This window comes from Cryptotermes secundus, unplaced genomic scaffold (assembly GCF_002891405.2).
Source record: "Cryptotermes secundus unplaced genomic scaffold, Csec_1.0 scaffold584, whole genome shotgun sequence".
Lineage (NCBI taxonomy): Eukaryota > Metazoa > Arthropoda > Insecta > Blattodea > Kalotermitidae > Cryptotermes > Cryptotermes secundus.
Window position 1 is genome coordinate 2,262,357 of NW_019735468.1, and position 17,157 is coordinate 2,279,513.

Here is a 17,157-nt window from a genome sequence, read left to right on the forward strand (position 1 = left end):
ATTAATTGAACACTTACAACTCGTAACTACAAGTAAGGATTATGCTCTCATTGTTCTACACATTTCACAAATCACTATATGACACACTAGGTCTTCTCAGTCTTACAGTCTTCAATAGCCGTTGCTTGGTAGCGGCTTCCTCTTGCGGACGTTCCCCTTCTTCTGGGTCCCCGAACTGTCCCCGGCCTCAGCTACCAGCTTCTCACAGCAACAGCTCATAACAACTCCGTTCTTTTCCTCTGTATTCACTTGATACGTGCTTTCCAAATCCTTCCCTGCATACAATTGTTTATGTATTTTGGGGAGCCTCATTTCACGCTATGGATCTGTGACGCCTGTAGCCAAAATTACGTCGTTATATTAATGTCCTAAGAATCGCTAAAATGAACTGCGCCTATGATACAGGCGCTAGAATTTGTTGCAGCTTAAGTCTTACAAATGTAATCTGTATCCTTCCGCGGTTGTCACTGCTGAAACTAAGCTACAGACTCAAAGCTGCCCGATAAATCGTTATTTGTGTTAGTACGCATAAAGAAAGCCTGACTGGATCAATTAGTATTCAGTGCTGCCAATCTTTGTTCCACTGCCGCTCAACAGAATGCTAGTTGACTGCCGCATTTTTATAGCCCCGGACCCAGCTGCGACATTGGCTGCAAGGTACTTACCCGTGATCGTCAATCTTACCCTAGATCCACAACCGGACCGAAGTAGGACTCAGACAGCAGGCACATACAGGAATGAATTAACCACTTCACTAAAACAAAGTTCAAGTGAGGAACAAACAATGAACATACTGCATTTGCTTGCTTATTTAAATGTGGTAAAGTACAATATAATCACAGCTTTTTAAGAACGCTGGAGTCATGACACTATTTATTATAACTTGTTACCAATGTTACGAGAATATACATTCAGCCAAACCAATAGTAACAGATGGCGGTCAGGTGAGCCTTACGCTCCGGCCGCACTTTACCCCCAGGAATATTCCTGGTACTCATTTCTGTTAGAGGCTGAGTCGACCCCAGTGTCATAGTGTGGCCAGAAGGATTCGGTAAATTGAAAAAAAAAATCCACCTCATTGGGACTCGAACCAGCGACCTTCCGGCTTGTAGCATAGTGCCCCAACCAAACCAGTAGTAGGTATTAATATTATTTTCAACTCAAATGTCAGGTCTAGGAAACCGAAATTAACAGCCGTGGAGATTCGTTTTGACACACTCTATCAGCTAAAGTTGGCACTAACTTCGCCGACAAGCGGCGGTAGCTCGGTCGGTATAGTTCGTTTGCGGACTAAAGCCACGGGGTTAGTTTTTTTCAACTCATCTGTTACCAGCCAAGTAATTGGCATGGAGTACAGTCCTTAAGATGCTAGTAGGCTCTCAGCGAGACAAGAAATTCGTCTCCTTTCATGGAACCGGTTTCTCTGAGCCCGGCGCTCGTTCCTAGGCATAGCTAGATGAAGCCAATCTGTGTACTCCGATCCTGTTACTTTACGATACTTTTCATTATTACCATCCCATATACGTGTATGGATACTTTTCTTTTCAAATTCTCTCTCTACCTCAGGATATCTGGGGGCACGCATTAGCATAGTTGTCTTAGGCACTATGCTACAAGCAGGAAGGTCACGGGTTCGATTCCCGATGGGATCATTAAAGTTTTCAATTGACCTGATCCTTCCAGCCGCAATATGTCCTGCGTTCGACCCAGCCTCTAACAGAAATGAATATCAGGAATCTTCCTGGTGGTAAAGGGCGGCCGGTGCGTAAGGCTGACAAGCTCATCGCCATCTGTGAGCCGATTGTCTAGAAAGTGTGTGAACCTTGAAGTCTCATAACTCTGTGGGCCTTCACGGCCTGTTACAGGGATAGCTTTACTTTTACCTTTGCTCCAGGATATCTCTTCTCAGGCAGATGCATGTCACAACGAGCAGAACATTTGACTCCTGCAATGAATAGTTCTGTAAGGGCCAGGAATGAAGGGAGGTAGTGAAGTAGGACTAAAACAAAGGAGAGAAACGAGTCCATGGTTGTTATAGGGAAACCGTGTTCGCAGGTGAAGGGGGAGACCGGACGCAAAGGAGTGGGGGTGAGTAAGAAAACGCGAATAAATTGAAAGATCATCCGCGAAATATCAATAAAAATAAGAAAAGAAGAGAAACCAACAATAAAAAAGGGAATTTTGTAAAGGAGGGAGTACTGAAGGAAAGAAATAATGAATTAATCACAATAAATGCTGAAATGGTAAATTAATTCTAGGCACAGATACAATGCGAATGCAGTACCTGAGAAGGAAATTATTTTCTTTCCAGTTTTCCCGCCCTCTGTGTACCTGTATCCCATAGCATATGGTTCTATTGCCTCTTATGTCCACTACAGAGTGCTAACGCAGCGGGTCAAGCTATTGGTACAGCCACACAAACTAATTATGCCCACCAGATTAAGTACATTTCGTATACCCGTAGGGTGAATACTGTGTTATCAGTTGGAAAAATAACATGTTAGACTGGAAACGTGTCACCCATCTACTGCAGAGTTCTTGGGCGCAGGAGCAGAAGAAGTGTGACGTCATCGAAAGACGGTAAAGTGTAATTCTAATTAATAGAACACTATCTACACTCAACTGAAAATATAAACATTGTTCTACAGATTAGCAAGTATCGGTGAGCAGACCTATGCTATTTTCGGGTGAGTTGGACTCGCACGTTACCACGTTTCGGAATTGACTGATTTGTTAAACAAATGTGAAATGTGTTACATGAAATTTCTTAGCACTGCAAGAAAGGCCAAAGAATTAATATTCGATTCCAGGCAGGAGCAAAAATTTTTTCTCTACTCCTCACCGTGCAGACTGGTTCTATCGCCCATCCAATCTCCCGGCACACAGAAATGGTAGCTGGCGCTTTGACTTTTGGGGTGAAGCTGTACATTCGCTTCCACAGAGTACCGAAGTTAAAATTTGTGTGGAACTGTACTTGTACTTCGTAATTAATTAGGAACGGGGACAGCTTTGCTTAAAGTATGACTCGCTTATTTAAAGCATAAGTCCTTGTCTCAGGCGTCGAGAACAGTAAGCGGCATATGTAATCTTAGTGTCATGTAGAGAACTATCATAAAATAAGAGGCAATAACAAAAGAATGTATGTATTTTTTGGGGTTATATTTTTGTTATATTGTGAAATTTATCCTTTGTTACTATTATTATTATTATTATTTTAATTCCAATTTGGTTTTTACTCAGCGTCATCGGTACTGTACTACAATAAGACACAATACACAAATAACACACATCACACAAAATAACACACCACACTCAAGCAAAACACAGCACATAAAACTACACAAACAATAAAGGACACACTACACACAACTAATACAGTACAAATACAATTACAACTACAATTATATAAATTAGAATTTTATTCGAAGTGTAGGATTAATAAAAGTTAATCCAAAGGGGAAGCACAAGAGATCATTGAAGGTCGCAGTGCAAGGGCAGGTTTATATAGCCCATCCCTTATACATTCATACTACTACTACTACTACTACTACTACTACTACATGTAATTTAGTATTAATAAAAAATAAGCATACTATACACTAAACAGTAACAGTATTTAAATACATAACTTAATCTTTAGGCTAGGACATTCGATTATTACTGCTAGACTGATTACTGCCTTCCTATATATAGAGGTCAAAACTTGGGTAAGAAGAAAAGTTAAACTTCTGTTCGTTCAGCACAAGCTCACATAAACACGCATAAACAGCACGGAGATATTTACCGCCTGAAATAGATTATATTCAAGGAAGTGTCCCTTATGCCACTATCACACATATCGCTGAATGCTTTGCTCCGACTTCGTTTCCATGCAAATGTCTCAACCCTCTACATCCCTTACAATAGTGGTGGTAGCTTAAATTTAATAAAATTTGCACATCCATGTGAAGTTAAAGGCTTTGTGACCTAAGTGAAACCCAAATGTAATAATTTAACCTTTCAACTACGCGTTTAAAGTAACACCACCCTTCCTGTTGGCTTAGTTTACATTACCCTCTGCTTCTCATCCCTTGGAACACGCTTTTTATTCTCCTCGTTCATTCTTCATCCTTCCTCCCAGCTTCATCCCTTAAAATTAACAGCCCCCGCGATGAGGTACGATCCTTTTTGTCACCCCATTTCTCTTTGTCTTGTCTCCACTGCTATCTAGATGGACAGTTGGTCCATGTATAATGAGGTGAGAGACTTCGTAGGGAATTTCAATTCTCCCTTGTTGGTACATAATGTTGTTTCTACGGCTTCCTTGTCTTAAGAACAGAATATTGCGTATGGCAACAGCGTTGAAAACTACACTGCAATAATACAGTACTTTCAGGTCAAATACAGACCCGACATTAAAAGCACGAAAATCCATTGCAAGGATTTGAATATGACTTATTTTATCTTATTTTTAGCGTCAGCAGAATGTAATTACTCTTACGTAAAATTATAGAAATTCTTTCAACCTTATTTTTAAATTAATCTGTAAGTTTGTTCGCACATAAAAAGGTAGAATTAAGAAATTTATGTGTAAAATTGATTGAAAGGACGTTTTTCCTCCAGTACACGGGCGATTTATTGATGAAGGAAAAAAAAAAGCAGTTGCTCCAGGACTTCCCTTTAAATACTGCTACACGAGGACTTTAGTAGACATACAGATAAATCGCCGAGTTTTGCATTCTTCTATTTTATGACCAGATAACTTAATCTATCTATGGTTCTATAGTCCTTTTGTTGGACCTTGCCCACTTTTCAGTTTCTTAATCCACACAGAGTCGGTAGGACTTCTTGGACTGTGGACCAGCCCGTCGCAAGGCCGCTACCTACACAAACATAAAATAAAACACAAACAAACATCCATGCATCGAGTGGGGTTCGAACTCACGATCCCAGTTTTCGTGCGAGCGAAGACAGTTCATACCTTAGACCACGCGGCCACTGCGATCGGCTGGATAGTTTAATACACTGAGAAAAATCCCGTATTGCCAGTTGGATTTGTCTAATACTGTATAGGAATTTAATGAAGGAAAATGGTAGTTTGGATTGCAACCCAGCACAGAGGAAGTCAGAAATATATGAAAATTTTGTGTCTGATAACTTCAACGGAAAACGTCATATTTAAAAGCTAGGTAGGGTGATAAAAGTCAAATTGTTATTAGAGAAATATTCTGTGATTGGTGACCAAGATAGAATTTTTTCGTGTTAGGATATGAAGACGAATGTGAGTCATTAGGTTCCACAAAATCATTTAATTTCTATGTCATCGCTCAACGACACTGTACCGTAGCGTTAGATGTTCTTGATCCTGGGATCTCATTCAGTGTGACTTAGAAAAACCTTACTACTTGGTAGAGCATTGTAAAATAGCCGAATTACCATGAAAGAAGTTTCATTTCTGTAATTATTCAGTAAAAATTATTACTTCTGTTCCAGATGATACTTTGAAAACAACACGATGAAACCACGATATTTGTGACAAATAGTTCATAGATGGCATGACAGTCGCCACTGCGAGCGATCGATACCCCACAAGCGAAAGATGACATGCTGCTGAGTCAAACTCTTCTCAGCTCAAAACGTGGGGGGAAAAGGAAAGAAAAGAAAACTTAAATTAGCCATCCTGTCCTAGAAGCTACCCCTTTTTCCCTACATCTCAGTTCCGCCCTCATCACAATCTTTACCTGGCTGCGTTCCAAGCTCACTTCTTTCTTGTACAATACTTCCAGCGTTCCGAGTCACTGTCGTCATTTACCACCCTCCCTGCCCTTACTGACAAAGCAGTTCTGCCCCTTCGTAATCAGAATATCTCGACGAAAACAAGGGACTCGATGATACCGCATTTCTTTAGCTAGTTTTCTCGTCTGTCTCCACAGACAAATGATGAATAATTGTTCGAGGGAAAACACGTAGAAACCGGGTGGGACCCAAGGTTGGGCAGACTCGTTTCCTAGGAGAGCATGACTTCGACTTACGGGTACCTTTCGACAAGGAGGAAACAAGCAAAAAGTTTGGGATTGAATTTTTAGACATGGTCATTAACTTCAACCATATAATATTTTATATGCCCAACTACTGTACATTTTTCACACTGCAGATGTTCGCGACGTTACCACAGTACTCGTTTGCCTATTCCCTTCGAGCATCTGCTAAGTCTTAACATGGAATTGCGAAATTTATTTATTTATTCTCATAATACCAGATATTAGATAACTTCTAAATAAAGACTCTGTTTCTTAGAACTACGTACAATTACCGAAAAACGTCTAACTGAATTACTATTGTCTGAAGATAAAATTTCATTATTTTAATTCATCAGCAGCTCTACAGCCCTTTGTTGGGCCCTGGCCTCTCCTTCATTATCGTAATCTTTTTTACACAGTCGGTAGGACTCCCTGGACGAGTGATCAGCCAGCCGTAAGAACGCTACCTAAACAAGGTGCAACACAAACACAGAATAAAGGCACATACAGACATCCGTGCCTTGAGTGGGATTCGAACCAGGAATCCCAGCGTTCGAAGGAAGTTCACGACTTAGACCGCGTGGCCGCTATAATCGGCAAAATTTCATTATAATTTCTCAAATTAAGATTCTATTCGAAGATTTCCAAGAATGATGAAGACATAATCGAGTTTAAAAGCCCTCAGAAGTATACAAAAATATAGTACAAGAAATGCCGTGAACGAATCCTTAACTGCTGAATGCTGCCTTTTGAATGTGCTTGTAGCATGAATACCTTCCCTTTTGGGGTGAAGACTGAGCCAGATTTTCAGGGTGAATGGCGCTCTCAGCCCGGACTTACGCAATAGAAGAAAGGAATTTTTCTTGCATGCGTGTTGTTACTTACTTAGGAGCTGAGCCTTCTTGAGGAGAAGCCAAATCTGCAGCTACTAAAGAACTTCCCAGCATTTTATGGAACCCGAAGGTTCATTACCGTGTTAACAAGAGCTCTCCACCAGTCCCTATCCTGAGCCATATCAATCCAATCCATATCATCCCATCCTGTCTCTAAGATCCATTTTAATATTGTCCATACACCTACCATTTGGTCTTCTTAGTGGTCTCTTTCCTTCTGGCTTTCCCACCAATATCCAACACGCATTTCTCGTCTCACCCATTTGTGCTACATGTCCTTCCCACCTTATTCTCCTTCACTTGATCATTCTAATTATATTTGGAGAAGCGTACAAGTTACGAAGCTCCTCATTATGCAGTTTTCTCCAACCTCCTGTCACTTCATCTCTCTTCGGTCCAAATATTCTCCTCAGCGCCCTGTTCTCAAACTTCCTCAGTCTATGTTCGTCCCTTAATGTCAGAAACCAAGTGCATGCGTGTAGTTGGTTCTCAAAAAGTTGACAGTATCAGAACTTACTAGCAACTGTCACAGGCCAATACTGATATGGACGTGTACGTATCAGAAGCGCTGTTACATAAAACGCTGATCTGCAGTAAGACATGAAGGGACCGAGGCCAAATTTGGGACGTGCTGCAATATGTCGTGAGTTTCGTACACGGCCTCACTTCACTTCATGCCGCCTCTTGACTTTTGGGTGCAAGTGCAGTTCTCCTGTCCTTCATTAGTTATGCGCGGGCGGGATAAGGGTCTCTAAGAAGGGTAAAGGAGAAAATAAATTTCAATAATTATTAGGTGGTTGAGGGCTGTTTTATCGCTTCCAGTAATTGTAGGTGTGAAAATTGCTGCTTTGGTAACATCTAGCTTTTCCCAACAAAGAAATAACTATCTTCACGAAGGAAGTCCTCCAAGGTTGTCGGCGTTGTTACTTCTATTTCTGTTAAATGCATTATGAAACGCGTGAACAAAGCGGTCTTCTAATTTTCCTTCAGTTATGGCTATTTAACGATGCTATCAGTAATTCGCTTAGTGTGGGGTGGAGTCCAACTGGGTCCACTCGGCACGGCGGCCACTGATTGGCCTATTGTAGCCTGCCCCAGGTGATTATGATGATGCAGAATTTGGGGGAATGAAGATTGATAGGGGAAACCGAAGTAAGCGGAGAAAACCCGCCCAAGCGCCACTTTGTCCACCACAAATCCCACTTGACCAGATCCGGGATCGAACCCTGGCCGCCGCGGTGGGAAGCCAGTGACTAACCGCTTGAGTTATGGCGCGGCCTATGCTGTCAGTAGCTCAGACTATAGGCATGGCGTGGAATGGTAGAATGATTAGTGAAAAATGAATTGGAAAGAATGTGGAAGGAGGGAATCCTTGTGTAATATACGAATTTCAGCAACTTTTGCCTGGAGGAACTGAGTAAAACCAAGAACACCTCGTTCAGGTCTCCCTGCCGGGACTCAAACTGCTTACCTCTAGACTCATTATCATCAGTAATCTGTCAGACGACAAGTCCACAGTCTCTTCCAAAACAATTCCTCCACTTAATGCGGTCTAGAACTTTCTCCTTCAAATGACAGTATCCTCCTCTGTCCCCAAGGTCATCCAGCATCTTCTTACGTCTTCTTCCTCGTCTTCTTGTCACTTCTATCCGCCCCTCTATCTTTCCTTCGATANTATTTCTCACATAATCGGTTCAACTGATCTTCTCCATCCTTCTCCAACACCACATTTCGAAACTTTCCAGATGTTTCTGATCTACTGCCCTAAGTGTCCATGTTTCAGCCCCATACAGAGCTATACTCCAAATGTAGCATTTCACTAGTTTCTTCCACAAATTTAAGTCCAATTTGCTGCTAAAAGATTCTTCTTCTTGCTAAATGCAGCTTTTGCCATTACAAGTAAAAAATTTTACCACCTGTGTAACCTTGCTTAATGTTTTATTCTCGCCTTTACATTTTATAACAGCAGGCAGGCCAGTCTATAACACTGATGTGTTGACTGTACACATGGCCTTCGTTTTTGGCTCTTGGTTCTAAATAAGAAAAAAAATGATTATGAGTGACGACTTAGGAGGAATTCGGAAGTGTTAGGTAGTGGCCTATCGAAGATTTATCGTAACAATTTACTGTAGGAACTAAAGAAAATCAAGATAATCTGCACTCGGGCTGAAATTCTATATCTTCAGGACACTAGGGAAGATCGGTTATTATGTTCTTGCATTTAATTTTAAACCGGCCCGTCGCAGTGGTCGCGGAGTCTAAGTCAGGAACTATCTCCGCCCACTCGAATACTGCAATCGTGGGTTCGAATCCCACTCGTGGCATGGATATCTGTGTGCGTTTCTTCTGTGTTCGTGTTTTTTGTATGTAGGTAGTCGCCTTACGGCGGGCTAACCCCCAGTCCAAGGAGTCCTACTATTGTGTATAGATTAAGAAACTGAAAAAGTCTCCAAGGTCCACGAGGGCTGTAGAACCATAAATAGATTAGATAGATAGAAATTCTATACTTACGGTTTATTTTGTTTCATATCATATCAGCCACGACAGAAGTTTTAAAAATTCGTACATCGCCTCGCTGTTATCCACTTATCGTATCTGTGGCTCTGTAAATATGAGAGGTATATTGTAGCGTATTGTATATTGTAAGTATGTGAGATATATGGTGGCGTGATGTAAGTATGTGAGGTATATGGTGGGGTTATGTAAGAATGTGAGGTATATTGTGGCGTATTGTAAGTATGTGAGGTATATGGTGGCGTGATTTAAGAATGTGAGGTATATGGTGGGGTTATGTAAATATGTGAGGTATATTGTGGGGTGATGTAAGTATGTGAGGTATATTGTGGCGTATTGTAAGTATGTGAGGTATATGGTGGGGTGATGTAAGTATGTGAGGTATATTGTGGGTGATGTAAGTATGTGAGGTATATGTTGGGGTGATGTAAGTATGTGAGGTATATGGTGGCGTGATGTAAGTATGTGAGGTATATGGTGGGGTTATGTAAGAATGTGAGGTATATTGTGGCGTATTGTAAGTATGTAAGGTATATTGTGGGGTGATGTGAGTATGTGAGGTATATTGTGGCGTATTGTAAGTATGTGAGGTATATGGTGGGGTGATGTAAGTATGCGAGGTATATGGTGGGGTGATGTAAGTATGCGAGGTATATGGTGGGGTGATGTAAGTATGCGAGGTATATGGTGGGGTGATGTAAGTATGTGAGGTATATGGTGGGGTGATGTAAGTATGCGAGGTATATGGTGGCGTGATGTAAGTATGTGAGGTATATGGTGGGGTGATGTAAGTATGTGAGGTATATTGTGGCGTGTTGTAAGTATGCGAGGTATATGGTGGGGTGATGTAAGTATGCGAGGTATATGGTGGGGTGATGTAAGTATGTGAGGTATATGGTGGGGTGATGTAAGTATGTGAGGTATATGGTGGGGTGATGTAAGTGTGCGAGGTATATGGTGGGGTGATGTAAGTATGTGAGGTATATGGTGGGGTGATGTAAGTGTGCGAGGTATATGGTGGCGTGATGTAAGTATGTGAGAAAGATATGATTTTATCGAAAGCGTTGACGATCTTAACATTCCAATAAATCCATCAATGCACTTTCATCTTTAAAGTGAATTTGTCAATTCTGATAATACAGAATTATTAAATAATTATAGCATACAGACATATTTTAAATTAAGGTAAAACAATGGAAGTTTCCATGTGGTTAATGAACTCAGAACCACGCCATAAAGACGCGTGGTGAGTGAAGGTATTGCTGCACCATTCTTGACCTTGGCACTATACGAGTATAGAGATGAGTGGTCAGTTCATGGGAAGGAGCCCCCGGTAAGCATTGAGTAGGTGGCTGGATGGGCCCCAGTGCCGCTCTGGACGTTTCTGAGTACAGAAAAATCCATTTCCTCTGCCAAAAATCGACCCTCTGCAGCATGTTTAGATATAGAGCTAGAGAAATATATTAATTCTTTAACAAATCCGGTCTAGGAAACAGAGATTAACGGCCGTGTGGATCCGTTGCGCTGACCACGTCACACCCCTCTATCCGCAAAAGTTTACATAACTTCGCTGACAAACGGCGGTAGCTCGTTCGGTATATTTCGCTTGCGGACTACAGGTCAAGGTGTCATGACGCAAAATATTTTAGCGGCGAATGAAACGGCACCCCCAATTGGCATTACTTAGGACATGGCCGTAGCTTAGCTACCACATAACTCAGCGGTACTCTTTTCTTATGTTTAATGGCTAGAATGGGTTTCGATTTTGAAAAAAAAAAATCATAATTTTAAATGTAGTAGTAATAAAAAAATATTTAAGTGTAAATTTGAAAGGAAAGGAGAATTGCAAATAAGTTTAGTGGAGACGCCTGCAAAACATCGTAGTCGGATAAGACGAAAATTTGATGTTGTTGGCTTTATCAGTGCTGTCTTCAAGCGAGCTGCTATATGCGTGTATGTATTACGGCGTTTGTGCAGCGCACAAAGACTGGACTTTATCTGCCACGCAACACACTTTTTATAACAAAACCTGGTTTACCGATAATTCTGTGTGAAGTAGGTTCATAGTATTTTGCCCCTGGATGTTCATTTAGAACGATATTTAGCACAAGTGCAAAACTTAGAGGGCTAAAGTGGTTATGCCAACATGGCTGCATTTCTTCTGTACCCTATTTTAACTTTCAACTGTTTCTTTAACGGGAAAATATAAAAGTGGATTTACACAGGGTTCGGGGAAAACTGTCAATTTTGTAAGTCTTCAGAGGAATGTAATATTAAAAAATATATCTCATGACACTGCTTGAAATTAATGCCTTCATTTTATATCATTGCAATCAATGAAAATGGAATTAGGTAGTGATTTGTCTTTGTTTGTTTGACACAAGTCTCTTGTTTTTTAAAGTCAGAACAGATCAAAATACGAAGCGCGTGTTGTCAGTGATGATTCGTGATGATGATGATGATGATGATGATCTTATTTTATGACATTCTCAATATAGCGAGTCGACACTGACCATTTCGATCATGTGAACATGCATGAAAAGGCAAAGTTTGCGTTGCTTAAGCACCGCGTTGGAAGACGTATGGGGAATCGAAAGCTCTGGGCGTTTCTAAGGGCGGAACTAGATGAAACTTTCTCCCTCGGGAAAGAGCCTAAGATATACAATGCCGAACAGGCCAGACGTATGCCAGGGCCACTCTGGAAGTGATGACGTAGACGAGCATCCCTATCTTGAACCTGTCCTTATTTTGAACCTATCGTTATATATTTTTTTTTCAGTGACTGATCTCAATGAAAGTTCAATGAGAGCAGCAGTTTATAAACAAGAAGTTCTGGGAAGAACTAATAAACGATGTGTTCAACGTGTGTATTTGTTGTCACGGGAAAATATTTACCGAGTCCTTGCCTAGCAAAAATATGAGTCTTTCAGGAATTCAGAGGGAGGTTACACGGGAAACAAGGCATCTAGTAAGTCTGCATTTACTCTATTGAAAATAAGGAAAATAGGCTAAAAAGGTAAGTCTTCCCTGTGCTTAATTATTCAAACACTACGCGTGTGTGGGGTGGGGGTGGGGTTGGATATATAGCTCAACCATTCTTGACCTCGGCACTAGATGGATGTAAGTTTTCAGTATCACTTCTCAGCCTCTTTATCCCCAGGGCAAGAACCCCGGTACCTAAGGGGTAAGAAGCGGGGTGAGCCCTAGAACCGGTCTGAATACTGCTTGCCCCAGCCGGGAAATGAACCCCGGCCCTTCAGCCCGTAACCTGTTCCTATCTCGGCTCGTCTCGCATCATTAAATAATCTAAGCTTAGAAGAAATTAGATCTGGTGAGATGACCCGTGATCTGCGAAGTGTAAGACGGGTTGCATTTGTTACAGAAGACAGGCGCTGTTGGCAGCTCAGAGGCACCAGGACGAACAGCGCCTAGCAGAGCACCACGGGGGCAGCAAACACTCTAGGGGGCCCACGTCCGTGCCTCCCGACACGCAGCACCACCATCACCGTGCCGGGGACCCTGACGAGGAGAAACTTTTGGACGTGGTGGGCACGTCGGACCTTCCCTTGCACCCTCATCTGCCACACCACCTCTCCGCACACCACCATCACCACCCCCATCCAGGTGAACAATTGTGCGCTTCTTACTGGGGCTAGGGACACATCACATTGTGTGGTATGCAGCATGACTTAGTGTCGCACATGCGCACTAATTATAATGCTGTCGACAAGAGTTCTCCAATAGCATGAACCAACTGAACCAGAATAAGATTGACAGATCGTGTAGCATACGTGAGAGAGATGAAATAGTTCAGTTGAAAAAATTGAAGGTAAAATGTTATTTAGGATTCAGGAGCTTATGTATCAGAAGACAAGCTAACCTACCTTCTGGAATTGAATGTCGTACACTCGAGGGAAGTCGCCGATTTTTCAGAGGAACATACTGCTTCCATCTTCAGTGTCAAAGACTAAGCCGAGTAATAAAACAAAGAATAAAGAGAGGAAAAGCAGGATAAAACAATAAAACAATTTAAATCAGTCCTTAGAGAAATTTGGAGAGAGTGTATGGATTGAACTGAACCGGCTCAGGATGGGTCCAACGACGGGTTTCTTTGCATGAAACATTAGACCTCCACATAAAAGGCAGGACATTTTATGACTAGCTGAGTGATTATAAATTTCTGAGGAAAGGTTCTGCTTCGTGGCTTTCAATAATGGTTTAGTTGGGGCTCCGAAACCTGTCCCTTTTAGGCAATTTTAAAACGATCTATTTACGGCCATAATATTAGTATTCTTTGCTAGTACAATGAATTAATTGCAAGTTCAAAGAAATTAAATGAAAACCGAATTTTTGCTTTACTTAGTTGCTGTAGTAATATGTGAATATATCTGGCCAAGCACTGCGTGTTATTTAAAGCAGATTTATTTATGTAAAATAGGAATTAAAAAGGTTTCTGTGTTTTTTATTTCTGGGAAAGTTTTCAGATCGGGAGCAATTCTTGCACTGGAGTATGAACACTATATTTCACATTCGTAACTATCAAACAAGGGCGGGTGTCCTAACCGGACGCCTGCGTCTCTTAGCATGGTTTTCTTTGTCTGCAGCGGCCGCAGCTGCAAGCTCTGACCCTCTGGCTGCAGAGGAAGCAATGCGGCGTCGACTACAAGGGACGCAGCCACAGGAAGACAGCGAGAGGGATGCCAACAGTGACAATAGCAGTTGTTCGGAGTCTGTAGGGGCTGGCAGCACCTCCACGACAGCCTTCAGACCCTCCGCCAGTGCATCGCCAGGACTCAAGGACACCCTTAGCTCTACTGCTGGTCCCTCCGGCCAACATCACTCTACATCCAGTGACTACCCCTCACCGAATATCTCGGTCGGTCCACCAATTCACCCCCCTCCACATATACTGCCATATTTGTACCCCCACGGGTTCTACCCTGGTGCCTCAGGAGGACACCCTCTTCTAGCACCAGGACCTCCTCTGTCCTTGTTCACAGGAGCAGCGGCAGGACACGGAGGTCCTGGTATGAACCCTAGCTTACTGTTCAATGCACAGCTTGCATTGGCGGCTCAGCACCCCGCACTGTTTGGCCATGCAGCGGCGTACACAGCTGCGGGCCTGACACACGCCCACCACCCACACCACATCACTGCTTCAGGGTCCCCCACAGGGGCACTGCACCACCAGCTGAAGGCAGGGGTCCACCGGTTTACGCCTTATACCCTACCTGTTGTCCCCCCCACGTCTAACTCTCTAGGCGGGTCGCCTCTAGGATCTGCATTCGAGACTGTGACCCCAGGCTCATTACACAACAGTCATAGCAACGCCATCTTGCCCAATGCTGGCAGCAGAAGTTTGAGCAGTAGTCCCACACCTTCTGGGAACAAGCCATCCGTTACGTCTCCACCACCCCCACCACTGTCGAGATCGCCGCCATCTTCAGGTGATGTGACACCCACTGTAGCGAATTCTACACCTCCAACAGGGAGTAGTTCTACAACAGCAAGTGAACTAAAGAGTATTGAGAAAATGGTGAACGGGTTAGAAGTAAAACCGAACAGTAACAGTGAGCATGTGACATCACCGACAAAGTGTAGTGACGACATAAAATGAGGGGAGTTGGAGGGGGGAGCAGTACTCCTTGGACGATGAGAAAGCTGATATGATGCCATAATCCTCCCTCCTCTGCCTTTCTCTTCTTACTTTTCTTAAAATAAAATTAAAAGTACTGTGTCACTCACTTCTAGATGGTTAACATCGCCGCCATTTTGAGAAAGTGCAGCACATGAAACAATCGAGTGTCGAGTGTGAACTAAACACTAGATACAGTAAGTAATGTCTGTATATATAAGAAAAACAAAATTTAAAAAATAAGAAATAAAATATTATAAATTATGTACTATAGATTGGATTATGTGTAAAAGTACGCGCTGTTCAGTTTTTATTTATACCAAAGAGTATGTTTGTTTATATAACACAGACTGTGTTTTGTTTCGTAAGTCACTTATGTCCAAACTCTGCTTATATGCTATCCCCCTGTGCGTTATGTGTATAGAACATTAATACAGATATAAGTTTAAAATGTAAAAAAAGGAAATAATACTTCTGCAATTAGAAGTGACAAATTTTATGCTATGGGGTACAGTTCGACCAAAAGATTAATATGATATACGGTGAGAAATTTTGCACGATATCTGTTCAGTCATCCACCCCTATATGTCTGCATGTCTTCATGAACCATGAAAGTATTTTTTTATTTTAGAGTTCTACTCATAACGGCCTAATCAAATGTATCGATTATTTTAAGTTATGAATCCTATTAAAATTTAACAACTTTGTAATCATCATACTTCTGGAAAGATACATGAAATTTTGGTTCCAATCTCGACTTGGACATGAGCCATTATTATTGAGGTCTTTCGTGGTTTTCTGGGTCTTCCCATAAAAATTTTCGATTAGTACATTAAATTAGGCCATGACCACTTCCTTCCATATCCTTTCTAGTATAAATTATTATCCATTTACTAGAAACTATGGACTTATTTTATGAGTTTACAACAGCGTTATGTAATAAACAACAAAGCAAAATACGAGCTATAATTTCCAGTTGTTTACAATTTGTTTGACCAATTAGCTATATAGCGAGTTTTAAATATATTACATCATTATGTTTATGATATGCCGATGTAAATGACTTATGATCAAATGGTAGTCTTCACATGAAATTCTCCGACATTTGTTCGAGGTTGTTGTGTTAAAATCAGAAGTTAAACCTACCACTGGAAAGGGAGTTACATAACTTGTTTTCTTGCTTGCCTCATTCCTCGACCCTGAAAGTTACAACCATAAGATCTTGCTCTTCAAATTCAAAGCTGTGAAATCCTAAGCTCTGAAAAATTATACATAGTTCTCGTATCCACTAAACAATTTCTGTTCTACTACAGTATCCAACACCATGATTCTTTGTGACTACGCGAAGCATGAAGGGCAGTATTACCGTTTTCTTCACTGACATGCAGAAGACACATGTTTTCTAATTTTTCCTGCTTTAATTAACTGAAGTATCATTTGAATTACAAACAAAAACACAGCAGCTGCCTTCGTTAGTGCCCTAGTGGCCTGCGAACCCTTTTTTACCTTACACATGCCTGTCAGTGGGTTTGGCTAGCTAGTAGTGACGTATGATGAGCAGTTTTCTTTGTTAAGTGTCTGGTATAACGGGAAAGCGTAGCAGGCAATTATCGCATCTGAATTCAATTCCCTTCAACCTTTCGTATCCATGTAAGATTTGAGGCTTTCACGGCGGTGACTATGAAGAAAGCAGTCTTCTGGGATTTGGCACCGTGTATATGTGGTGTTAACCGACGTTTCGGAGGAACGTATCGCCTCCATCTTCAGGGTAGAAGAAAAAGTATAAGAAATCTGCAAGCGACAAGACCGTGAGAACGGTCGGTTAACACCACATATACACGGTGCCAAATCCCAGAAGACTGCTTTCTTCTTTCGTATACACTTCACTTTCAAGCACAGTTGTAAGTTGACAATCATTAACAGTGTCGTGAGTAAATCTTCCACTTCACTACAATTATACCTGAAGCTTACAGTTCCTTTCTTTGTGAAGGTGTTCGATATATATTATCAATTTTATAATGAAACAGAAGTAGTGTTCTTTTTTACAGTAAATATATTGTAAATTAAAAATGTATTAAACAGAAATTAATATAAATTACTCTTCATATTCTTCATT

At 41.5% G+C, this 17,157-nt stretch overlaps 1 protein-coding gene across 8 annotated transcripts in view; it reads left to right on the forward strand.

Annotated features, from left to right (window-relative positions):
* Window positions 1-16,760, forward strand: part of LOC111869376 (optomotor-blind protein) — a 276,854-nt gene extending 260,094 nt beyond the window's left edge. For 6 of the 8 annotated variants that reach the window (XM_033753400.1, XM_023860866.2, XM_033753401.1 and 3 more), the window contains 2 exons: window positions 12,789-13,030; window positions 13,990-16,760. In XM_033753400.1, the coding sequence (XP_033609291.1) occupies window positions 12,789-13,030; window positions 13,990-15,023 (1,276 nt within the window). In that variant the 3' untranslated portion in view covers window positions 15,024-16,760. The remainder of the gene's footprint in view (window positions 1-12,788; window positions 13,031-13,989) is intronic. The other 2 variants (XM_033753402.1, XM_023860868.2) reach the window with 2 other exon arrangements.
* The last annotated feature ends 397 nt before the right edge of the window (window positions 16,761-17,157 follow it).